Source organism: Erpetoichthys calabaricus, chromosome 3, assembly GCF_900747795.2.
Source record: "Erpetoichthys calabaricus chromosome 3, fErpCal1.3, whole genome shotgun sequence".
NCBI classification, from domain to species: Eukaryota; Metazoa; Chordata; class Cladistia; order Polypteriformes; family Polypteridae; genus Erpetoichthys; species Erpetoichthys calabaricus.
The window spans coordinates 72,008,932-72,035,501 of record NC_041396.2 but is presented as its reverse complement, the minus strand read 5'-3'; the positions used below and the strand labels follow the sequence as shown (position 1 = coordinate 72,035,501).

General features: G+C 35.5%; 1 protein-coding gene across 3 annotated transcripts in view; it reads left to right on the top strand.

Moving 5' to 3' along the window:
* trappc12 (trafficking protein particle complex subunit 12) overlaps positions 1–20,236 on the top strand; it is a 147,108-nt gene extending 126,872 nt beyond the window's left edge. For all 3 annotated transcript variants that reach the window (XM_051925527.1, XM_051925528.1, XM_028796913.2), the window contains exons 8-12: positions 1,243–1,316; positions 4,931–5,029; positions 14,409–14,512; positions 14,977–15,064; positions 19,827–20,236. In XM_051925527.1, the coding sequence (XP_051781487.1) occupies positions 1,243–1,316; positions 4,931–5,029; positions 14,409–14,512; positions 14,977–15,064; positions 19,827–20,069 (608 nt within the window). In that variant the 3' untranslated portion in view covers positions 20,070–20,236. The remainder of the gene's footprint in view (positions 1–1,242; positions 1,317–4,930; positions 5,030–14,408; positions 14,513–14,976; positions 15,065–19,826) is intronic.
* The last annotated feature ends 6,334 nt before the right edge of the window (positions 20,237–26,570 follow it).

Genomic DNA, 26,570 nt, shown 5'->3' with positions numbered 1-26,570 from the left:
TTGCAAATTTCACTGTGTACATTTATAAGTGTAAAACTGTTACTTTAATGTACCTTTTTTCTTTTTCTTTTTTTATCGGAATTGCCTAACTGCAGTAATTACTAGGGAACACCTGAATCTTAAGAGAACTAATTGATTCAGAAATTAGGACAGGCAAGGAAGTTATGGGATCAAAGACCTGTCCATTCCTATGCATTTCATAACACAAGAATTTGTTTTTTTCAACCACATTAGGGCTAGAAGTATAAAAAAATGAATCAAATTAGTTTTGTTCTAAAAGAAGTGCTTGCCACTACTTTTGTTTCTTGAAATGCTGAGTGATGTAAATAATTGTTAAGGTTTTAAAGAAGGAAATGTAGCCAGATACACATCATGTTTCTAATTTAATTCACATTATCCATGAAAATATCAAATAATGATTTCAAAACATAACTTATTTAAGCATTTGTCATTTTTGCTTTTTTTTGTTGACATTTTTTTGTTCGTATTACAGTAGCTAAGAGGTTTTTTTTTTTTTTTTGGTTTTTTTTTTAAAAAAAGCACGTATTACTCTTTATATAAGCTTGTATTTGTTAGAGCCCTAAAATCAAGCTCAACATATTTTCTTTAAAGTGAGATTTTTTTAAAAATAGTGAGACAGATAAGTGTACTGCATAGATATAGATGAGTGTATTTGTAACAACTATCAAGTTATACAAGAAAACAAAAATATCAATTGAAAAAATGAACTTTTTTATGTTATATCACCTTAGCAACATACAATTCTAACATGTCATTCTTTTTGGCTTCCTGATGTGACTAATTCTCATTTAAATTAATGAAAATGTATCTATTGTGGACCTACTCAATTTAATTTTGTGGCTGTTGCTGTCTAAGGTTTAATCCAACTTAGATTTTTTATCATAAAATCACTTAGAAAATGCATCAAAAATAATAATATGATTACAATTATAAATCTGTTAAATACAGCAGTAATAGTAGTATATTAATACTATGTTTCCTGGATGTATTGCTTTATAAGTTTTATTCAATTTCTTGTGGTTTAAAGCATATTATAACATTCCCTCTATAAAATCTGAGAATTTGAAGGATAAATGTAAAAATAATAGCACATTGAACATGTATGTTTTGTTGTTTGCTTTTTTCCCCTCAGAATTCGCTCTCTCAGACAAATAATTGATGGATAGGAAAAAGCCTTCAGTTTAATAGCATAGTCTCTCATTCTGCTCTTGTTTCCTGCAGCCTCTATTCAGCTGTGGAGGTCACGTCTGTGCCGGGTGATGTACTCAATGGCAAACTGTCTGCTAATGATGAAGGTACGTGGGCGGCAGCAAGCTGTGGATGTACCGTATTGCCTTGTGTGCTGCCGCTTTGAAATCTGTGCGGTTTCTTACCTAGTATAAGCAGTGAAGCATGCGAGGGGAAAAGCTGCACAGATGAAAGAAATTTCAAATCATGATAATTTGTTTGAAAATGTGTCAGTGGCATTCATGTTTTTGTATGTATTTAATGTTTGTGTTAATGCTTTTCTTAATTTTGCTTAAATTATTTTGTGCAACATTTAAATAAAAGTCATAAGATGCAGTAAATTGCAATTTTTGAACTACACTGATAAAAATGCTTTGAATTTAGCTAACAATGAAGAAATGAATTAAGGAAAGTTACTATAGTAATATTCAGTCATATCACTCCAATAAACTGGTGCATATTATGGACTTTGGACCATTGCACACTGTAGGAAATTAGGTTATTGTCCATTATTGATTTTTAAGACTTTATTTCATTCTTGGTAATTTTTAGTGCTTTTCAGTCATGTAAAGTTTAAGGATTTTCTGCTGATGGAAGCTCATTGCACATAAAGCCTTTAAGACAGTAATATTTTTACCGAAGAAACTATAAATTAAGTTTATGGAAAGAAGTTCTATTCAGTAAAATTTGTAATTTGTAATTTTGCATACTCATGTGCAGGTCTTACAAAACTGGTATTTGTTGCATGTCATTTTGATTTTTTCCCTTTTGTATCCTTTACTACTTATAATAGTATACACCAGGTCAGTTGTCACAAATCCTATGCTGAAATCATATTAAGAATAGCATATTTTAAACAGAGAAACATTCCAACTGGCTAAAAGTGAAGCATTCATTTTCTTGAAGCCTGTCAAGGATGTACAAAGGGTTAATTCATTGATTGCTAATATAAACTGCATACATGTTAGGAAAATACATATATAACATTGCTTCTTGGCAAATACCACTGGGGGAAAGAGCACCAAGCAAAGATTAGTCTTGATCAAGGTAGAAGGGAGAATTTGAGGGCATCATATTCTATCCTAGGAACAGGAGGAAAACTATAATCAGCAGATAAGCTGTCTGTTTTTGGGGGTTTATTATTTCACCATTGTCTTTAAGAAAGTGGCAACAGATTTTCATTCACAATAAAACAAAAAATTTGAATAAGCCATTTTCTTCAATCTAGGCATCTTAAGCCATAAAGAGGGACAAATATATGTATTTTTTTTTCTAAGGATGAGTACATTTTTAATTAGGTTTGTGTCATATCTAAGATAATACTATGACTCAGAAAACAATATTGTTTTGGGGTTTCACTCTAAAATATATAATAATATGTATTTGCATGTGTGTATGTATGTATGTATGTATGTATGTATGTATGTATGTATGTTTATGTATTTAAAATAAGAATTTTAATGCCTATGTATCATTTTAAAATTTACCACATTCCCGATGTTTAAAGCTTTTTTATACTTAGGAATAATACATCTTGGAAGCTGCGTTCTGTTTATTTGTAACTCATATTAGAAAATGGTATAGCTGTGGCATAATGTATACATCACATTAGACTGGCTTGCCCTCTTCTGATGCAATTAGAGGAAATGTTACAGTAAGAAATTTTCTTTTGCATCTGTTTTACTTTAACACACTGAGGTTTAGCAAGACATAAGTTTAATTTTGTTACAACTGAATGTCAGGAAGACAAACATAACATGAAGACTTACTCTGTTCATGAATTTTAGCCTGATGCTGTACTGTACTAGTACAACTGCATAAACTTTATATTGAAATATATGATCAATTGTGTAAGAGGAGATAAATGAATTAGAACAAGTTCAGTTGCTTAAAACTGACGCTTTTACACTGCAATTTTTAAAAAAATACTTTAACCACTATATTATACTTTATTGTACTTGGAAAAACTGTAATGATGCCCTTTGTAGGCTCTTTGAGGCACAGACTTTTTTTAATAGCTTTTGCAGAGCATGATCCAGGGATAAGTTGTTAATGGTTTCATGATTGATTCAACAGTCTACTAGGAATTGAGCTTTATGCACATTAGATTCAAAAAACATTGCCCTAGTGTGTGTGCTTTTGTGACATTTAACAGAAATTACTGAATTAAAGTAGCTCTATGCAGATTTATTAGGAAACACAAATGTTGGATTCAAAATTCTATCTAATTTGGTCATTGTGCACAACTTGTGATGAGAACACTGCAAATTGAAACATATTAATGATTTATTAATAAGGAAAGGTTGCAGAATGTTTATGCTTTTCATAATCATGTTGTTATACTATATGTGAATGTGAGATTTATATATGATAAATGTATGGACTGTATACAATAAGTAATGATTGATTGAAGCTGGTCATTGTTGGCATACTCATATGATGGTTACAGAAATGGTTTCTAATAAATGTTTGACTGAGATTCGCAGTTATTTGCTACCAGGTCTACATCATTGATTTTTAGGTGTGCCAGTAGAAGCAATAATACCCATATTCAGTAGAAAATCACAGGAGTAACTCAAGTCTCCCACTGGCTTCAAACCCTTGCAGCTATTTATATACAGCCACGTATGGTTTCCTTATAGTTGAGTCTGTGGCTTAGGGGGAGGAGGGAGCCTGCTTTCACTTGGAAACCGTTCGATATTTTTAGATGTCTAAAAGAGCTTATATTTTTAAAAGAGTTAATAGCCTCTAGCATAAGAGAAGTCAGGCCTTTTACATAGTATACAGAATAATGCAATATGTAGTACAATTTATTTAAAATATTTTTGTCTATTGTGAAATATTTAAATTTATGCTTCCATGTATTTCAGTTGTGGAATCTTGGTTTTGGAGGGAGTTACACCCATGGAAACCAAACACTGTATAATCTAACAGTCCTCATGACCCTTTATTTAAACGTTTTTGTGATTGTTGGCAATCCTATATGAATATCTTAAACCAATGTTCATCATTCAGTATCACTTTGTTAAGAAATGAATATTTTAGGAAGTCAAAAATATAAACTGTGTTTGATAGTTTGAAAAAAGAGAACATTTTTTCAGCTGCTTAAAAATTCCAGTAGGAATTTAGACAAACAAGCCAAGTTTGCTATCTTTAAATGGACGAAATTACTGTTTATTATACCTGCAGTTTCAAAATGAGATTCATTTTAGCTGCCTTTTTTGGTTTTATCTTCTTTTGTTAAAAGAACAAAGAAGTGGGATTTCCTTTTTTTAAATGTGTGAAGAAAAATTCTGTGCATTATACTGCCATCTGCTGTAAAAATTCTGTTTTACAGACCTGCAGTAGTTTATATAAATAATGTGTGTGTGTCATTTTTTTCTACTGGTTATTGCTTGCAAATGTATACTTACATTCTTCCATGAGTGAAAGTGTATTAAGAGTTTAATCAGCCCATTTGTAGATGTTTCTTATTTTGTATGTCTTTTATTTATCTGTTTTGGTAATTCTTTATAAGCCTTAATTTGTTGGTCATTTGGTATGCTTTTTTTTTTTTTTTATTAGATGCATTTTTATGACAGATATTTCTGATGTTACTGTGTGTGATTTCTTAAGTAGATTGTTATTATATGTAAGGCCTGTTATTCCACATTTTTAAGGTTTAACTTTCTTTTTCTGTCAGGATTACGTCCTAGCAGTGGATGTGTATCACTCCATTATCAAGTATGAGCCATCTCAGAAGCCCCAATTACTAAGTGGAATTGGAAGAATATTTTTACAGGTGAGAATACTGTATCGAGACCATTACTCAATAAAACTAGACATTCCCATCATAACAACCAGCTTTAATGTATTTTTAAATTAGTTCATCAAGAAGGTTGCTAGAGGCAAAGAGGATATTTTAACAGTACCTTAAAGTAATGAAATTACTTCTAAGTATAAATGTTGCAGCCTAAGCATTGAAACATAATATTGACTCAGCTTTTTATGCAAACATCTGAATTTTGTAGCAAAGCTTATCAAACCAATCATTTAGAAAATCATCTGTAATGTTGTTATCATTGGCCATCTTTCTTTCTTTCCATGTCATTTTTACAGGTTGATTTTGGTTTAGTTTATTGTACTGTTTCTTACTTAAGTTAAATTGAAACCAGTATATTACTTCTTTCCAGACACTGTAGATGCCCCTACATCTTCTTGTTTATTCAAGTCTCAATGGTATATTCTTTGCACAAAATGTGATAATACCACAATTATTAAAGATTTCCATGCTGTAAAAATGTTTGATAGTTTGAAGAATAATGCGCCCACCTTAACTCTGTTTAGTGACAATCTTTATTAGCGTTCACTATCCCGCAGTTAATTATCTTTCACAGTATAATTGAAGAATGTTTTTCTACTCTTGCAGAACCTCATCATCTCAGTGACATTTGTGACCATAAAGTGCTCACAAATGGCTGGTCTCAAATTCTCCAATCTATATGTATGATATTTTCACTAAGCCAATTTTTGAGAGTTGTTACAAATGCAGTATACAATTTTAATAGTATAAACTGATAAGCATACTTTCATTAAAAAGAAAAGAATGATGCTAATTTATTTGAATAATTACCACTTATGACATATCTTATGATATAATGCTAATGCAGTACTATCAAAAGTCAAATCCAAATTTGATATCAGAGCCTTTTGAACCTGTAAGCAACAAGATTTTTCAAAATTTAATGAAAAATGATCTTTTCCTTTCTGTCATTTATTTAGAATACCTGTAAACACAGCTTTTTTTTGTTCCCAAGGCATCTCACCTTGATTATTAGATAAAAACTACTTCTTATATTTGTGGGCTCATTCAGAATTAGCCCTTTAACAGAACTGGCTTTGGCTGCATTGATGCATTGTTATCAGTATATTGGCAAACACAGATAGCATCTCTGTTGCTCCTATACCATTCAAAAAGATGATGTTTGCGTTTACTGGCTTTATCGCAATTTAGTTGTTGTAATGTCAGAAACTCCGATTTAAACTATAAGAATCACAATTTTAGTGTTTACCGATGTATTTTTATAATTTCAGTAGATTGTGAGTCAGAGCTACTCTTCATAAACTGGGAGTCACCAGATCAATCTGCTGGGTGCTTTTCTTTTAAAGCAGCATCATTAGCAAAACCGCTTGGGTGTCTAGCCGGTTTGGAATATCAACTTGTATATTTTGTTTTTGAAATTGACACTCATTCTGCCACCATTATGAACAAGGTGTGGGAAGAGAAACTACTTTGTTTGAATTTAGGTCAGTATTTACTTGCCTCAAGTGTAGATCTGTTACAGTTAGAAGAAGAATGTGATGCGTCTGTTTTGTTAACTGTGCTAAAAGTTAAATGGTAACCACACACAGCTTATCTAAAAGTTAAATGGTAACCACTCACAGCTTATCAATTAGTCATGTCATTGCACTCTCAAACCATGTATTTTTATTTCTGAACTTCCTCTATATTGAAAGAATAGAAGAAATTATTTATTAAGTAAAACTGGATTTTTTAATGTGTGTTACTTGCAATTCCAAATTGAAATTCTGGTCCTTTTGTTATTTAAAAATTGGTGATAAATATCCAGGGTTCTGCCATCCTCGTTTTGTGCCCTTTAACCCTGATACATGCTTTCCTATTCTGATTCAAGTCACCCACTCTCCACATGGGATGCAAGTTTGACACACAATCCACTTGATTTTTCAAATCTCTGTGAATTGAAGGTCCAAGTGAGGATCTGTACAGCCAAGACGCCACACAAAATAATCCTGCAGACAGAGAGCATCATAAGTGATGTTCCACAAGTGTTGTTTCCTAAGCATTATTCAAGACTGCTGTTACTGCCAACATCACTGTCCTCTTCTGTACGTCACACATTTTTTCAGAAGGGATGAGTCATCACAGAATACCACCTGAGTTTTAAACAACATGCATTAGATAATGTTTAGATGGCTAAGACATTTAGATGTTTAAAGTAAATAATACCAGAGTTAAAGGTGCTTTAACAAGTTTCACTGTAACATGGCAACTTTGATTTGTTTTATGAGGGATGTCAAAAATGAGAAAATATTTTCTTCTATAAAACTTTACATAAGCTAAATACTGTCAAAGGTATACAGTAAAATCTAAGCTGACATGTTGATACTTTGTTTCTTGTTCCTAGACAGGTGTTAGAAACAGTATTTTACCTGTTTTTTCTTTTATAACTTCTTTTGATAGTTCTGTATACTTTTGTTTACTAGCGGTGATAATGGAACAGGCAGTGCAGTTTGAACAGACCTAAATGCGACCAACTACTTCTTTAAATGAAGAGCAGGACCCAAGTGAGGACTGTTAGCATTGTAGCAAAAAAGAAAAACACTTAAATTTGTGCTGCTGTAGTTCAGTGAAACTACTACTTTGCTGCTTTGGGCTGTAACTAAACTGACTCTTCTTCATTGTTCAGAGTAGCAGTGAGAATTCTGGAAGTGCCTACATCCAGTTACTTTGTTGACCAGGTGTTTAGTTATGGAGGGTTGATAATACAGCCACATTGTTCACAAATTAATGATAAAATCCTGTCAAGCTTAAAAAGTCAAAAGTAAACCAATTATTCATATACCAATCACTGTTCTTATTAAGAACAGTTTTCTTGGAGAAAGTTTATTCTTATATTTTAGTGTACTTCAGACTTTATCTTAATTAGATGAATAGCAGACAGTGCTGATGGTATATGTTTCTTACAGCTGGCTTGACTTGGCTTGCATGAATAAAACCACTGAGTCAAATTTACTTCTTTGAATGTGATTTTTATAACTTAAGACATGACTTGAAACTTGAACATCAAGACTTGTAGCTTACTTGAGTTTTTCATATGTACTTGTCGGACTTGCTCCCAAAAGTGAATATTTGAACTCCAAAAATATTTTGATATCCTCTAAATTAAGATCTAGTGAATAATATATATAGCCTAATTTGATTCTTTTTTTTTTTCCAAGTTTGAATATTTCAACTACAAAAATAGCCTTTTATATTCTAAATTCAAATTTGCATGTGACAGGAAACTTGAATGCCCTGAATAATGCCACATGAACATGATGATCCCACATAGAGGAGAAATTAAAGTAGTATGCTATGCAAAGGCTGTGTTTGTAACAATCATTTATTTATTTTTTTATTTATTTTTACACCTGGATCACTGGGCTCTTCCACTCTGCTCTGAGATGAAAGTACAGTATGTGTCTTGCTGTATGAGTAGACTGTGGGAAAACAGTATATTTGCAGTGATTATCTTCAACAAATCAACTCTTTAATATTTCAACCTATCCTTCCCATACTCAGTGATTTGCAAGAAAACAATTATAACTTAATATTTGTTTAAAATCACTATGATCACATGATCACTGGTAGAAGCTAATGAAATATGGTTGTTATATTGTCCTTTATTTCAGTTTAGCATTTAAATAACCCTAACTTGGAAGAGGAGGTTAAATGAAATTAAAAGGATAACATACCAATATATGATCCTGGGCATGTGTAATGAGTAACAGGACATAGTGTGCTTTTCAAACTTGACAGCCCTACTTAAATTGTATTTGACATGGAATATATTATGCACTGTTAGTTATAGTGATAGGACTTGCATTATGTTACTTATTTCCTCTATTTGTATTTATATATAATATGTATACACCAATGTTAAAGTCCACAAGTATATTTGTAAGTTCCATCATTTTTAAATAGACATAGAAAAGCGCTATTTTAATATAAACTAGCAGGAGTACCCGGCGTTGCCCAGGAATCTATAACCGGTGAATTTCCTAAATGAAAGAAACAGAACATAGAAATGGAACAAATAGTTTTCTGATTGACATTTTATTGTAATAGGTAATATAAGTGGTCATTCCAGAGCCTTTGGATACACTATATTTTTTGTTTTGCATTGTGGTGCGAAAATGAACAAATTCTGAGGATTGCCCACAGTAGAACATGCTACGTAGAGTTGTTCGTGTGAAAAGCATGGATTATCCAAATTGATGCATTTAACTTGCAGTGATTGCCCTTGAGCCTTATTAATTGACATAGCAAAAGCCAAACGAACATGAAATTGTAGCAGTTTGAAATCAAAAGGGTAAATCATTCGGAATCAGCGGAATTCTTGGTATGAAAACATCTTCACGTCTTGCGCAGTGTTTCGGACGCCCTTGAAATAGACTTTTTTCCGGCATTGGAAGTGGACTTTCTAATTCTACATCTTTTTTTCGGTGGCATGGGTATATTAGTGAAACGCAGGACAATTATAATGTGTTACATGGTATTACGTACGGAATAAGCACCACAGTGAGATAAATGTACATTATTTACAATACGTCGGAAAGCGAACAAATAGCACCAGTCAGTCAGAAAGACCAAGACTGAAATCGTAATGTGAGTCGGAAAGCAAGCAAATAGCACCACAAATACAGAAAGCCAGTCACACGCACTGGGTCGTTCATGTTTTACACGTTCCCCTTCACTTGATGAAAGCAGTCAGCCTTCTCATACTTGGACACTTCCGCCATCTGTTGGCAATATAAAGAAATATTGGTAAAGAGCGATGCACAGGGACCAAACGTGCCGCTAGATGGCGCCGCCGTTAACGTCTGTTGCAACGTGCGGCCATCTTGTCGATGATAACTACAGGGACGTGTGCCAAACGTTGTGTCAGTGAAAAGGTGCCCTGCGCTTCACCACAAACATTTTTCCCAACCAAACATACTCCATGACCTCCTCCTGGTCACAAAGGAGCCCCATCCCCAGTTTGGTGGCGATCCGACGCCCGGTGCAGATTTCTGTGGCGGACAAACAAACATACATACACACATACATACACCGACTCTGCTTTATATATTAAGATGTAACCCTGTGGTGCCTCAGTGCCTTTATTAACTGAGAACAGAGTGAAGCAAGGCTGCATCCTTGCGCCTACTCTTTTCACTATCTTCTTTAGTGTTATGCTCCAACAGGCCATTGAAAGCTTGGACGATGACGATGCCTTCTGCATTCATTACTGCACTGATGGATACCTGTTCAACTTGAGATATGTGCAGGTCCACACTAATACCTTGGAGCAACTCATCTGAGAACTTCTTTTTACTGATGATGCTGCCCTTCTTGCCCTCTCAGAAGCAATCATGCAGATTGTAACAACCCACTTCTTGGAGGCTTTGCAGCTTTTTGAACTTGAGGTCAGCCTGAAGAAAACTGTGGTCCTCCATCAGCCTGCACCTCATGAGGAATATCACCCTCCCTGTATCACTGTCAGTGAAACAGAGCTGATGATGGCCTACCAGTTCAGCTACTTGGGGGTGCAAATCTCCTCAAATGCCAAAATTGATAAGGCGATTGACAGTCGACTGGCAGAGGCAAACAGTGCCTTTGGTAGACTATACAAAAGAGTCTGGAACAACAAGCACATGAAGAAAGGCACCGCGATTAGTGTGTACAGTGCTGTTGTGCTTACCATTCTCTTATACAGCACTGAGTAATGGGTCTTTCACCATCAACACCTGTGTTTCCTTGAGCGCTTTAAACAGCGCTGTCGTTGTATAACCCTCAACTTCCTTTCAAGTGACTTCATTACCAGTGTAGTAGTCCTTGAGTAGGAAAAGCTTACCAGTTTTGAGGCCATGCTGTTAAAGACGCAGTTAACACTGGGTGGGGCATATCTCTCACCTGTCCAAGATTGGGCTGTATCTCAAACTGTCCACTGGGTACTGGTATAGAGGAGCACTGAAGTAGAGATTTAAAGACTCACTGAACAAATCTCTTGGAGCTTGTTACATCATCCCTACCCAGTGGTCCACCTTAGCCACTAACCATGAGATCTGGCAACATACTCTTCACCAGGCTGTCTCCCCCTTTGGGCCAGCCTTGAAGTGAAAAGGAGTACCAGGGAAAACCACAATACTGCAGTAACTAATCCAGGACAGACATCTCTCTGTAGCCGCTGAGGCTGGGCCTGTCTATCTCAAATTGGCTTCTTCAGCCATCAGCAAGCCTGCAGTAGATATGGACAGCAATGTTCATAGATCTTAGTTTGCAAAGCCTTGCTATGATGATGATGATTTAGATGTAACCAATCAATCAGTCAAATTAAAGTGAATTTTCATTTCAAACTAAACTTAAAGAATTCTTATTTACTACATAAAATTTTGCCACATCTTAATTTTCATATAGTGTATTTCAATATCTTTATGCTTCTTGCTTCTTTTACAAGGTTCAATGAGAAATCAAAAACTTGTACTTTGTTATATTTTAAAAAATTTGACTGAGACAAATTTTGAAAGTGAAAATCCCAATTTGTAGTAAATCTCTTACCCAAACTGGATGCATGGGGCCAATGTCTTGGAGGAGCTGGGACATCTCAGGCATTAAAACTTAACATTTTCCCTTATTGTTTGACTGTCTATGTAGAATATAACCTTATTTTTTAGAAAGCCAAACTATCAAAATGGTTAGTATCAAATTGTTCACAGACTAAACACTATCTCATTGGCCGTTTTTCTGACCTCTTTTGGCCTTTCTGTACCCTAAGATTTCAGGAACTATCATTACTATCATCTGGAAATGTTCATCAGCTTCCCAATTCTAATTATTCTTTATTTTGTCTGCTTTCTTGACTTTTAACATTCAGTTATACTCTTCAAATCTTTCATCTTTTAGATTATCCCTTCTCTTTTTATCTTCAGTACAGAGTGTTTTCTTTAGGAACAATTGTAGTATGATTAATCCTGGCCTCCAGCTTGAGAGAAAATCGGTACCCTTCTCTAACTCAATGAAAATTATGCTTCTATAAACTTATTTTTCTTGAATACTCAGCAGTGAAAATCAATCATGTTTGTGCTTCGAACATCAATGCTTAGCAAACTAATATTAATAACGTCAAAACTGGATTCCATCCAAGGACGTATACTACCCCTAACATTCTTTCCTCAATATACACTATGTTTTCATACTTATGATGGTTTCCTTTTTCTTGTGTATATGAAAAATGTTTTGCTTTTCTTCGTATTTTACAATTTTAACACTTTGCTCATATATATATATATATTATATATATATATATATATATATATATATATATATATATATATATATATATATATATATACTAGCCATGTGCGCCCAACTACGTTGCGCGTGTTGAAGTTGTCTGTGAAGGGCTCCCTGTTTAAACACGGTTGCCAGTCGTGAACTGGGCCCTTCGTCACACAGCATTATGATTTTTTATAAGGGAAACAAAATTACAAAACAAAACCCTTGGACATTGATTCGATAGGAAATGCCTACTCGGAATCACTGTCCGAATAGTAATTATGTGGTGGTGTAGGAGCATTTCTGCTTCTCTCTGTTCACAGTCCGTCTCGTTTTCATGACGCTGTCGTTTCCTCTCACGATCTCTTCTCAACCTTTCTCCAATCTCTCAGGTTGCTTTGTGGCAATCCAAAGAGTAAGGCAATATACACGGAGCAATGGTTATAAAAGGGGGGCACATAAGTATCCAGGCTCTTTAAAGCATAAATAGGGATCACTTCACTGACATGTGAGCAAGCCAGGGTACAACTGTGAGACGTGCAACACCCGCCGGCTACAACGTAACAATAATAATTTCCGGAACGTGCTGTTACGTTGTCATTCATTGTACCCACTGTCTGTCTTTCATTCATATGTTACGTAGGCACGTACCTTTTATCTTCGACAATCTCATTCTCTAACCAGGCCTCAAGAGCTAACCAGTGTAACACTGTCCACCACCCCTTTCGTTATTCCGGCACATTGTTGACATCCGTGAGTAACAACAACGTACTAAACTGGAAGGTGGTCTACGCATGCGTGGAATTCACGGACAAACAAAGATCAAGATCCAAATGAAGATTATATATAAAGATTAGTTAATTTAAAGCACAGCAATTTGTTTAGTTTGAATGTCTGTGTTTTGAGGTGTGACTGGAGTACTACAGTCTTCAGTAGTATAAGCCTGGAGGAGATTCTTAATGCATTGCCTATGTTTTAGCTGTCTCTCTACTGCCATCTAGTGCTTCTTCTTCTAATTCATTCGCGGACAAACAAAGATCAAGATCCAAATGAAGATTATATATAGAGATATATATATGAATGATAATATACAGTATATATAAGATAATTAATAATTTCAGTAATACAAAAAAATAACCAAAAACAGTTGAGCACACAGTTTTTCTTTAGTATTTAGTATATTAGAAAAAAAATACTCTGATAGTATTAGGCAAAAAATTGTGAAATAAATTTATTTTAGTGCCTTCTACTAAACTTTGCCCTGTTTTGGTATTTTTTGTCTCTTACTGAAATTAAATATTGTGTGGTAGTTTGTATTGAATTGATATTGTTCAGCAGTGTTGGCTTGTAAAATGTGTTCTGTATTTTTCCATGTTGTATTTTATGTTCCACAAATTTTGAATTTAGTAGATACTAGTCCTGGTGTACTCTACCATTTTATTTCACTTTGTGTTAAGAAATGTTTTGCTTATGTAACATTTGGTCAAAATGTAAAGTGGGAGTGTTATGATCTGAGGTCACTAAAAATCTTAAGTGTGAGGGTACTTAAGAAGTACTGTGGAAAGGTCTGTTATATGGAAATAATGTATCAATTTTTTAAATTTAATTTGAATACCTAATATTGACCCTGACTTATACCCAAAACCCAAAAATTGGATAAAGAGTGTGTAACAGATTTATTTTTACCTATCCTAAAGGAGATGACAACTTAGCCAGATTTAGAAAATCTTTAAATATCTTAAATTTCTATTTTTAAAATGGAATATTTTACATCATGAAGTAACATCTAGGTGAAAGGTATACCCCCTGAAAATGTGTTGTGTTTTTTATTCATATTGTAATCAGTAAAATACAGTATAGCACTCTGAACACATCTGAAATGTGAAAAGCTGAATAGACAGACAGACAAACTCAGTGTAATTCAGTGATGTTATATATTATTTGATACCCAAAAAATTAATACTTTTAGAATCCCAAAAGGAAGATATTTGTGCATACATAGATATCAATTTCTGCCACAAGTCTTTTTCTGCTGACTAGAAGTGAAACAATTTTATAACAAGCACTTTTTTCTCTTTTGTAGATTGGGGATATCAAGAGAGCTGAAAAATATTTCCAAGATGTGGAAACAGATTTTAAAACAAAAGGAAATGATCCCAACCAAAATACTGTGGTTCTGATGAATAGGTATTTATCTTGTTGGTATTTCTTTAGATGTTAGATTAGTCATGTCAATCACAAGTCAAGTACACTGAATTGCAGTATAGAACAAATTTTGTTTCTAAATGAGTAAATATTTTCTGCATACCTTATAATTCATTAAAGTCACAACTATACAAAGATAATATAAAGTTAATGTTTTATTTAGCAAAGCTACTTCATTACCTTTCCATGATGCTTTATTAATATTTGAAAAAAAGTAACTCTGTTCTGTCTTTTATGTTTTAATATTTATTATAACTGCTTATGTTGTTTCCACTTTCACATTTTTATCCCAAAAGACAATTTTTAAAATATTGTTTGTGCTGTAAACACAAAATCTTGAAGCAGCAGTAATGACAGAATATACAGCATCTTGACAATTCAGTTGTTTTTATTGTTAACAACATTGTTATGTGTGGTTTTCTAATTTGATGCCAATTCTTTTCTAGAGCATTTGTATATTTAAGTCAAAATAATTATGGTGATGCGCATAGCTCATTTTCTGAAGTTCTGAGAATTGATCCTACTAATCCTGTGGTATGTACTATTTGTATTGCTTTATGTTTTAACATGATCCAGCATACAGTATATTTGTAATATAATTAAATACCTTTTGAGTTCCTTAAATATAAGAAAACTCATTGTTTAGGTTGCAGCACATGTTAACTCTTCCAAAATTAACAAAGCCGTCTTCTGAGACAAACAGCAAGCCAAGTTCTACTACATTGCAATTTTTAATACTTTGTTTTTGTTCAGGTCAGCCAAAAATTCAGATTTTGACTTTTGTAATACAGTGCTTTATTTTTAAACACATGACACACAAATAATCTCTTCACATTGAAGTTGTAACATAAAGTTTTTTAGATTACAACAACAATTCATGATTACTGTGCAATGATGCCGAAGATTTCTTGTAAAATTATGAGCTTTAAAATTGATGTATCAATTAGAGTTTGTTTCAGAGAATATAAAGGAAAAAATGCTATAACCTGACTTTAAAGTAGCTAGCCATATACCCTACCAGGAAATTATGTAATCACTAAGAGTATTAAAAAGCTGACTGAATAAGAACACAACTTTCGTACAGGACCGAGATGGACTGGGTAATGAGGAGACACACACAGTAAGGGATGTTGCAAAGTGACTTTTGCTTTTTATTTTAAATCATTCAAATAAATCAACATGCCCAAGTAAAACTGCAGTGCAGGATCTTCCAATAAATAATCCAAATTAATGTTCTATAAAAGCAGTGTTTGGGAACATTAAAATTCCATAAATAAATATTCTATAAATAGGCTAAAATCAAATGTTAAAACCACAGTCAGGATCTATTCATAAAAACTATCATGAGCCTTGGTTCATCCCTCTAAATTCGACATATACTCTGTTCACCCCTTCAGATGTCCACCTGCAAGATTCATCCTTCAATGTGGCTCAGGTTCCTGCCACAATCTTTATGCATTCACTGGGAAAATCCAAGACCCCCGCTGCCTTCTCCCTTCACCATTACTCACCATGCAGTGGTTGGTCGCTTCTGCTCCAATCCAGCCCTGTGAGTGCCGTTTGCTCACTTGACCCGGGGCCAGTTCTTGATGGCTTGCCTCCACACTGTTGCACCAGTTCTACCACCATCCCACAGCTCTTGATTTCTTCTTTCACATTACCCTCCAGACTCTTCATTTTTCTTTTTCCTTTCTCATTCTCACTGGGTCTCTCAATCTTCCTACTCAGGCTCCTGTTATATTTGAATGGTGGCAGATGCCTTAATTACAATCTTCAGAGCGTTAGTAAAGGAAATCAGCTGGAGTAGCAACTCTGCACGTTAATATGCCATCAGACAATTTCACCATCAACATCCTATGGCTGCTCAGCCATACTACCTTGCACATATACGCACATCCCGAGCCTGAGCACATTGTTTTTACTTAAAACATGCACATTGGCACAGACCCCTAAATAAACTTTAGCACAAGGAGTCATTAATGCAAATATGGACTCTTATGCTCAACAGAGGACAGTTTTTATATTTGCTAATTATTCCTGACAAAAATGACCTAGGAACATTTAGAGACTCTAGTTACTTGGGATTTCTGAAGACAAACCCATGCCCATACAAACATCACACCGGCAACAAGCAGGTGTGGGACCTGAGCCCTGGATTCTGATTCTGAACTGACAATGCTGAGTATTGAGGCCACTTGTTGCCCTGAGACACAAAACTTAATAAAACATTAATATGCAAACTGATTGTTCAAATGTCTTTACAGTGTTATGCATTTACATAATCTCATGAATTTTTTAGAGCGTTTTTTTTTTTTCTTGAAAGATCTTTTTCATATTTAAAAAAATTGAAATTGCCAATATTCAAAAGTCCTAAGCAACACCCAATCATTTTCTGTTAGTGTACATAAAATTTGATCTGGCAACATCTGTAGACTTTCTGAGTTTATTTGAAACGTTTTTTGGTTGTGGCACTAAATGTCTAATGTGGCTTCTTTTTTTCTTAAATTTTCTTTTTGGTTTCATAATGCAGAATTTAATATAAAGAGTAAAGTTTTTTGTTTGTGGTTGTAGAGAAAAGCCAAGCAAAATGACACCTTTTATTGGCTAACTAAAAAGATTACAATATGCAAGCTTTTTTTGTGTCATTTGTGATGTGAGTACAGTGATCCCTCCTCAATCGCGGGGGTTGCGTTCCAGAACCCCCCGCGAAAGGTGAAAATCCGCAAAGTTAAAACCATATGTTTATAAGGTTATTTTTATATTGTCACGCTTGGGTCACAGATTTGCACAGAAACACAGGAGGTTGTAGAGAGACAGGAACTTTATTCAAACACTGCAAACAAAACATTTGTCTCTTTTTCAAAAGTTTAAACGTGCTCCATGACAAGACAGAGATGACAGTTCTGTCTCACAATTAAAAGAATGCAAACATATCTTTCTCGTCAAAGGAGCACGCGTCAGGAGCAGAGAATGTCAGAGAGAGAGAGAGAAAAAAGCAAACAATCAAAAACCGACTGGTGCTGTTCGAGCTTTTAAGTATGCAAAGCACCTTGTGGGAAGCATGTCACTTGACAAAGCAGCTGCAAGGAAGCCCAGCAAGAAAGTGAGCAATGTGAAGGTAGTCTTTCAGCATTTTTTAGACAAGCGTCTGTATCCTCTAGAGGTGCGAACAGCTCACCTGCTCAAACCCCCTCCGTCAGGAGCAGAGAATGTCAGAGCAAGAGAGAGAGCGATGAAAAGCAAACAATCAAAAATCAATAGGTGCTGTTTGGGCTTTTAAGTATGCAAAGCACTGTGCAGGAAGCATATCGCGCAGCAAAGCAGCCACAAGTAAGCCCAGCAAGGAATGGAGTAATGTGAAGGTAGACTTTCAGCATTTTTTAGACAAGCGTCTGTATCCTCTAGAGGTGCGAACAGCTCACCTGCTCAAACCCCCTCCGTCAGGAGCAGAGAATGTCAGAGCAAGTGAGAGTGTGATGAAAAGCAAACAATCAATAAGTGCTGTTTGGGCTTTTAAGTATGCAAAGCACCGTGCAGGAAGCATATCGCGCAACAAAGCAGCCACAAGTAAGCCCAGCAAGGAATGGAGTAATGTGAAGGTAGTCTTTCAGCGTTTTTTGAGGAGCGTCCGTATCCTCTAGGGGTGCAAACAACCCCCCTGCTCACAATATATTTGAGGAGTTTTATTTAATATGTAATGCGTGCTCTGATTGGATAGCTTCTCAGCCATCTGCCAATAGCGACCCTTGTATGAAATCGACTGGGCAAACCAACTGAGGAAGCATGTACCAGAAATTAAAAGACCCATTGTCCACTGAAATCCACGAACCGGTGAAAAATCCGCGATATATATTTAAATGTGCTTACATATAAAATCCGCGATAGAGTGAAGCCACGAAAGTCGAAGCGTGATATAGCGAGGGATTACTGTATTGTATGTAAAATTGAAAATTAAACCACACAAACTTTAATTTTATGGATGGATGAAGTATCAGCTTTAAGTTGAAAAGTTTAAAGCTCACATCAACAACATTTATTTATATAGCACATTTTCATACAAATAATGTTGCTCAAAGTGCTTTACAAAATGAAGAAAGAAATAAAGAAAAATATAAAAATAAGGCAATAGGTGAAAATAAAAATAAGGCAATTAGGCAATACTAAGTACCAAAGAATAAAGTAATTCCAGGAGGACAGAAAAAGTTAAACAAAAATAAAAAAATTCCAGAGGGCTCGAGAAAAAAAACTAAATCTGCAGGGGGTTCCAAGGCCATGAGACCACCCAGCCCCCACTGGGCATTCTACCTAACATAAATGATCTCAATCTGTCCTTATGGTTTTCAGGCTTCACATGGAAGAATTAGATGATGATGGTCATGTGGACTTCTGGTCTTCAATCCATCAATGTAGGGACTGCACTGTGCTTTGATCAGGTGGTGGTGGCGCAGATCACCACCACAGAAAACCGGAAAAAAACAGCAGAGAAAATAGTGGTTAGTACGGATTTCGGAGCCATGAAAAAAGACGATAATTCAATGCATATACAGAATATCAGGGTTACACTAAAATGAAGCTATGAGAAAGCCATGTTAAAATAATGGGTGTTAGCAGTTTTTTTTAAGTGCTCCACCGTATTAGGCTGGCGAATTTCTATCGGTAAGCTATTACAGATTTTAGGTGCATAACAGCAGAAGGCTGCCTCACCACTTCTTTTAAGTTTAGCTCTTGGAATTATAAGCAGACACTCATTTGAAGATCTAAGGGTGTGATTTGGAGTGTAAGGTGAGAGGCATTCCTAAATATAGGATGGAGCGAGATTATTTAAGGCTTTATAAACCATAAGCAGTACATGGCACAGATTGTGAGAGATCTGCAGTTGGTACAATAATACAGATTAGTATGAAAATGTATTGCATTTCACAGTGTGCAAACATTCGTAAGTATGAGATGTTTCCCTTTTTTTTTAATTAATTGAACAGAAATGAGGCCTGCAAAAAATGCTGTACACATTTTATCCTGTGGTGCAAGACAATTTCTAAGGTAGATTCTACAACCCACTCAACAACTCACACTTTTGTGTTCAAGGAGTCTGGTCTCATTTGTCAGACTCTGATTCTTGAGCAACAGTTCTGATTTCTACTATGCCTAATGTATGACATTAAATAATGCAAAAATGACAGAATCATATTATAATTAAAAATACAATTTCAACAAAACTGAATTTAATTCACTTGGGTAGTATTTTTTATTAATAGCTTTCTTCTTCATGTAACAAAATATGTTCTTTTCTCTTTAGGCAAATAATAACGCTGCAGTTTGCCTGTTGTATTTGGGTAAATTGAAGGAATCTTTGAAGCAGTTGGAAAGTTTAGTTCAACAAGATCCCTCGCATTACCTCCATGAAAGTGTCCTCTTTAACTTAACAACCATGTATGAATTGGAATCCTCTCGCAGCATGCAAAAAAAGCAGGCACTGTTGGAGTCGGTTGCCTGCCGAGAAGGAGACAGCTTTAACATACAGTGTTTGAAGCTTATGTAGGGATTACGTGTGTGTATCTGAAGGACTTGTTCTGTCATTAAAAAGTGGAATGTGGAGAAAATGTATTGTAAATATAGTCAAGAAAATTGTAAAAGAAAACATGTTTAGATTATCTAAGTTTTAGGTTGTGATTTGTAAATATAAATTAATTAAAGAATGTCAAAGTATTGTTTGTTGTTTTTATTTTTGTTATTGATTTGCAGGCATTGAAGTTCTTTCCAATAATTTCTGTCAGTGGAAATTTATAATTTCTTATGTAGTTATAAAGGTAGTGTTATTGATTTTTTTTTTTTTTTCTCAAAATAATAATTACAATAAGTTAGTGTGCTTGAGTACATCACTGTTAGCACTTGTAGACTGCAAGGAGTTTTTCTTTTGTCTTTTCTGGTTTTCTGCAGACAACCCAAAGGCTAGCATGTTAGGTTAATTAGCAACTATAAATTTGCCAAATGTGAGTGTGTATGGGATGTCTGGGTGGCAAGATTATTCTCATTAACAAAAACAGGATGGAAAGTGACTAAAAAGCATTTCATTACTTGAAAGACAAATGAAAAGCAAAAACTAAATTTAAAGTAAATCCATATACTCAAAAATGAACTGAAATTTAATTTTAATGGTTAGAAAGGAAAATGTGTTCTTTCTATTTATTCTTTAGTAAATTGCCAGGGGGTGGGTGCATCTCCTTTTTTGTTGACTACATACATAGCATAACTGTATGAAGCTGTCAGGTTGTGGAAGCAAAATATAAAAAAGGACCTGACAAATGTAAAAGCACAGTTAAATCTCTGTCACAAAGATATGAAGAGGCTGAGTACCACAATGTGAAAAAACAGAAACCTAAACTAAAGGCTACATTGGTCAATGAAATTTAACTTCATGTCTACAGATAGTTGACCCATTGAACCCAAAAAGAGAGAGCCAGTGTACACAGGAATCATTATTTCCTAAATCAGAAGTATCCAGCAGGTTGTATGAATGTCTTCATAAGGTACTGTGAAGTACTTCATTCAAATTGCAAAATGTCTAGTGATGTCAAAGTTAAAAAAAAATATTCTGAAAGTACAAAATATTCTTAAAATAAGTCTATAAAGGCGGCTTCTGCAAAAAGAGGCTCATTGTGTCACAGGAATTTTCCATGGTTCTACAATATTGAAATCATTTTTCAAGCTAAATGAAAAACTAAAGAGAAACAATTCTATTAAAACCTAATTGATGAAAATCACCAATAACCAAATAACCTGAGTGTGTGGAGTGGCTCTCTAAACAGGATTGATTCTTGCCCTTCACCCAGTGCTGGCAGAGTAATTTCTGGCCTCCTCCCATATGAAGTATGACTGGCAATGATTAGACAGACATTTAGCCATTAGTCATACTGAAGGCACAACCAACCATCACCTTACATAATACATCAACCTGAAAACATCTGTCACCAGTATCTAGTGCCTGATGTTCATGATTCTTAAACAATACTACGAGAAGTGCAGGATTTCGTTCAAGCATGTGTCCTCAAGAACCAGCTGCAAGGACTGCTTAGGCTTGTTTTGAATTTTGTGCAACTTGCCTAATAAACTTTTAAATTGTGTATTACAATTTCATCCATCTATTGCTTCCCAAGATCTCATTGTATGATTTGGGCCATTTTCAAACCACTTTCACCTAAGATATCAGTTTTATCAAATTTTATTACTGTCTTATTGTTAGCTACCATTCCCCTTCTCCAGTCCCAGATGTTCCTCAAACACTGGCCTCTCTTACTCCCGCCTTTGTTCTAAGCTTTCATGCCAGCTTTACACTGCAGCTGACCCACTGAATCTATCTGTGGTAGCATCATACAAGAGACAGATCAAGACCAGACTTAATCATGTGGTACTAACAGGAGATAATCCTCCGGTCTAAGTGCTATCTCAGTGAATAGTGGAACAAGAGCAGTCCCAAGTTTAACTAATATGCAGCTAATCTTGTTTTGGTTTCATGCTTCTCTGTTTTCTCAAGCAGCTATCTGTCAGTTGATGGTGAAGCACCGTCATTTAATGTCTAGCTCTCTCTCAATGATGTGCTGATACACATTCATCTTGATTTAAAGGGACAGAGCACAAGGAAAAAGTGTGTCCTCATTTTAACATATTAAAAAATAATTTTAATTGTTAAGCTACATTAGATCAAAATGAGTCTCGTTAACGTTATTGTAAACATTGTTCACAGTAAGTGTATGAAAGATCCTGAAATTCTTTTACAGAAATTAAAGATGAAAAGAGGTACACATTAGTAGAATCACATCTGAAGAATAACTGTCTCTCTGCAACTTAAAGTATTTCATTTATGTAGATAATACAGAAGAGTTTATACTTATTGTTCATTATCCATCCATCCTTTACTAAAAGACGCATTAATCCAACAGTCAACAAAGTGCATGAAATACCTAGTCAAGATTTGGGACAATATCATAAAAGTATTACTTATCACAGGACAAACTTCACAGAAGAGCACAATTTCTGTATAATTTTTACTGCATTGTTAGAGATCTCATAGCAGATCTGGAGGATTCACAGAAAGATATCTATAGAAGAAACTGGCAGTATCTTTTAATGCACACTTGTCGAACCAGCACTTGAGTGCTTCCTTAAATAGGGACACCAACTCAGCGTCTTTTTACTGAAGATTAATGGTTAAATGTATGTTGATCGTATTTTTCTAGTTTCTTATATTACATAATTGAAACGAGAGATGCACTGAAATATTTATATCTGTGGCACTGAGTTAAATGTATGATTCAGTATCAAATATAAATATACAGTAAAATATGGATTCCTTACTTTTAATGGTATATAAGTGTTTTTTCATGTCAGTAAAAGTCTGTCTGGTGCATGCAGAATTCATTTTGTAACATTATGCATTTTACAGTCATGGCCAAAAGTTTTGAGAATGATACAAGTATTAGTTTTCACAAAGTGTGCTGCCTCAGTGTTTTTAGATCCTTTTGTCAGATGTTTCTATGGTATACGGAAGTATAATTACAAGCATTTCATAAGTTTCAAGGCTTTTATTGACAATTACATTGTTTATGCAAAGAGTCAATATTTGCAGTGTTGACCCTTCTTTTTCAAGACCTCTGCAATTCGCCCTGGCATGCTGTAAATCAACCTCTGGGCCAAATCCTGACTGATGGCAGCCCATTCTTGGCATAATCAGTGCTTGGAGTTTGTCATGATATGTACGTTTTTGTTTGTCCACCCACCTCTTGAGGATTGACCACAAGGTCTCAATGGGATTAAGGTCTGGGGAGTTTCCTGGCCATGGACCCAAAATTTCAATATTTTGTTCCCCGAGCCACTTAGTTATCAATTTTGCCTTATGGAACGGTGCTCCATCATACTGGAAAAGTCTGTTAAACCTGTTTATGATTTGGTCTAAGTTAGCAACTTCACTTAGGCTTAGTATCATAATTTGCTAGTCCGCAGCTCAGGGGCACAATGCAAGAGCACTAAACCCAAAAGATGACCTTGTTACCGTAAATATGTACTAAAACCAGATCAGCATGGAATCATCTGAAGCTGAAAGCACCCTGCAACTGCCCCACTATGCCTCTGACCAAGTAGCAGCTTTAAACTTCATCCCAGAGTCACATCCAGTCAATCCCTGAAATCACTTTGAGTGAGAAGTGAGCCTGCATTTGTTCCAAAGACACACATTAAGAAGTCTTTTTAGCAACCCCTGGTGTTTCTAAACCTCTGAGAACTCATCAGTCCATTTCAGGTTTCTCTGCCTGCTTCTGTGCTGCCTACTCTGTTAAAGAATTAGCACCATCCCATACATATGTAGGTGTGTGCACTTTAGCAGCCAGTAGGTGCTTCAATGTCTTGCCTGACATCCCTGCCCTCACTATTTCTGTAAGAGGAAGATCAGGTGCCCCAAGCAGAGGCCATAGCAACCATATAGGATGCGTCACACTCTAGCTGTCCTGTATGTCCCTTCCTTCCCTGTCCTAGTGGCTTTTTGTGGGACTTGCCCCACCTACGCTGTGTCAACCTGGCCATGCCTTTGCCTCAGCAACTGCTTGCCAGCTGGGAACCCCTTCATAAAATAATGTCATCATGCTTGAGAGGCCAAGACAAATTATAATTTTTTTACAGATTCATTAATTGCTCTGTATGGTTTCCTTGACAACAGCACATACAAAACATTAACACCATTGAAAAATAGCACTGAAGTGAGACTATTTACAAAACGCCGAAACACTTTTTATGATAAGGATGGTGGGAAGGAGGGCCTGCTGCACTAACACATTTTTTAAAGGAAAGAATGCCAAGATTTGGACCGTCTGACAGCATGAATTTGGCAGAATATGACATTTTTTAAGCATTATAATAAGCTTCACCATAAAATACATGTGATGCAGAACTGTACAAAAATTATCTTTTTTCCGTTGCATGTGTTTATGAAGGTATAAGTGGCAAAGCAGGTACCAACTTTGGATAACAGGACAGTTTATTGTTGGGCTCACTCACTTGTACCAGACAACCTTTGTAGTGCTGCCTCTTGCTTTAATAAAAGCAAAGTTAAGTAGATGATTCAAATGTTATTTGTGTATCACAGGTTAAATATTTCAATGTATAAAACTCATCATTTGAACTCTGAATTCGGCCACATTTAGGACATACATTCAAGATCTATTCCTCTATTTCTGATGGCCCTGTAATACAATTTCAGGGGTGTAATGAACCAGAGCCTATCCCAAGACTGATTCCAATGCAGCCCTGTTTGTCCAAGGTCAGGATTTCCAGTTTGGTATGTCACCCTTCTCTGTGGATCCACTCAAAGCTGCAAAAAGTATACTGGTCATGTCATATACAGTATTAACCCACTGTGGTAGATGGCTGGGGATTCAGCCCAGCCGGGACGCCTAGAAGGACTGGGAGAGGGACAATACCTCCCCCGGGCCACGAGAGGGCAGTCGCCCTGCTCTGCATGGGGGCCACAGGAACAGAGCTTGGAAGCTCATTCCTATTAGGGCCCATAGTCACCTCAAGGGGGCACCCGGATAATTATGGAGCCCTGGTGTGCCGGAAGAGTCAAGATATGCCCGGAGTGCTTCTGGGTACAAGGGCAACATTTCCGCCACAACAGGAAGTGCTGCCGGAAGATCATCAGGGAGCACATCCGGGTGAACTATAAAAGAGGCCGTCTCATTCCATTCAGGGAGCCGGAGTCGGGTGGAAGAGGACTGAGCTTGCAGGAGACAAGTGGAGGTGGTGAAGAAAAGAAAGACGTAAAAGATAACTGAGTTTATTGTGCTGGTTTGTGTACTGTGTGTGCAGGAAACGAAAATAAATTGTGTGTGTTGTGGACATCTGGTGTCGTGTCTGTCTGTGTCCGGGGCATCTTTTACACCACTTATTCCAGAACAGTGTCGCAGGGGGCGATGACTGGGGCTGGAGCCTATTCCAACTAGCACAGGGCCCAAGGCAGGAACAAACCCCGGACACCCTTAAAGGAATATTCCACCCAAAAATTATATATTTTTTAAATAGAATTGAGAAACATGTTTTAAGGTGTTAACTTGCTGTTTTTAGAGGGCTTAAATAAATACATACTATTTTGTATTGAATCCTATGTGAGATTTAGCTCTCTATATGAAAGAAAAGGATTGATTCTCACTAACCATAAAGAACACTGCATGTTGTGTGACACCATGGCGGCTGGTTATTTAAGACAGAGCTGAATGTTTAAAGAAATAATTCATCCAAAAATTATATCTTTTAATATTGTATTTACCCCATGTAGCCAGTAGTGATAAAAAATCTTTAATCTCATGTTTTCATGGACACTGGATCACAAGAAAATGTTTCCAAATTCCATTTCAGAGTTAGACATTGGGTGGAATAACACATGACATCTAATAAGAGGTATATGTTCTTAAAAATTAGAAGTAGTAAGTATTAGCAGTAGTATTGTCACATGTAAAGAGTACAGCTATGCTAAGCTGGCACCCAGAAACGGGTGTTCTTCATGACCTCCAACACTAAACCACAGGCTCACTACAGAAAACAGTCAAGTGCAGTTTCCAAATTAGGTTCTAAGCATCGTGTCCTTGGTTTGTTTTGTTTCACCCTAAAGTAATTCACTTAGTCACAGGGTTTTTATACTGAAAATGCCAAGATTGAATGGACTGTTAATGATTCTTGAATGAATACTGTATACAAATAAGCCAAGTCCTCTAAGCTGTAAATATCCTATTTTATATAAACCTTTTCTTCTAAGGAATGATTGCTGTTAATGTCTACAAAAAATATACAGCCATTTAAACATTCTCAGGTTTGTTTTCTGTTTTCTATTTACAGTTATTGTATGTTTACATTTCATTTCTGTCATTTGGCGCTATACAATTTTCAGAGAATTTGTTCCAATTTAGTTGCCCAACTTAGACTGTTGAAAATCTACTATTTAAAATACAGCACTCCACATCATTTCCTGGACCCAGAACCCAGAAATGACATGATTTCA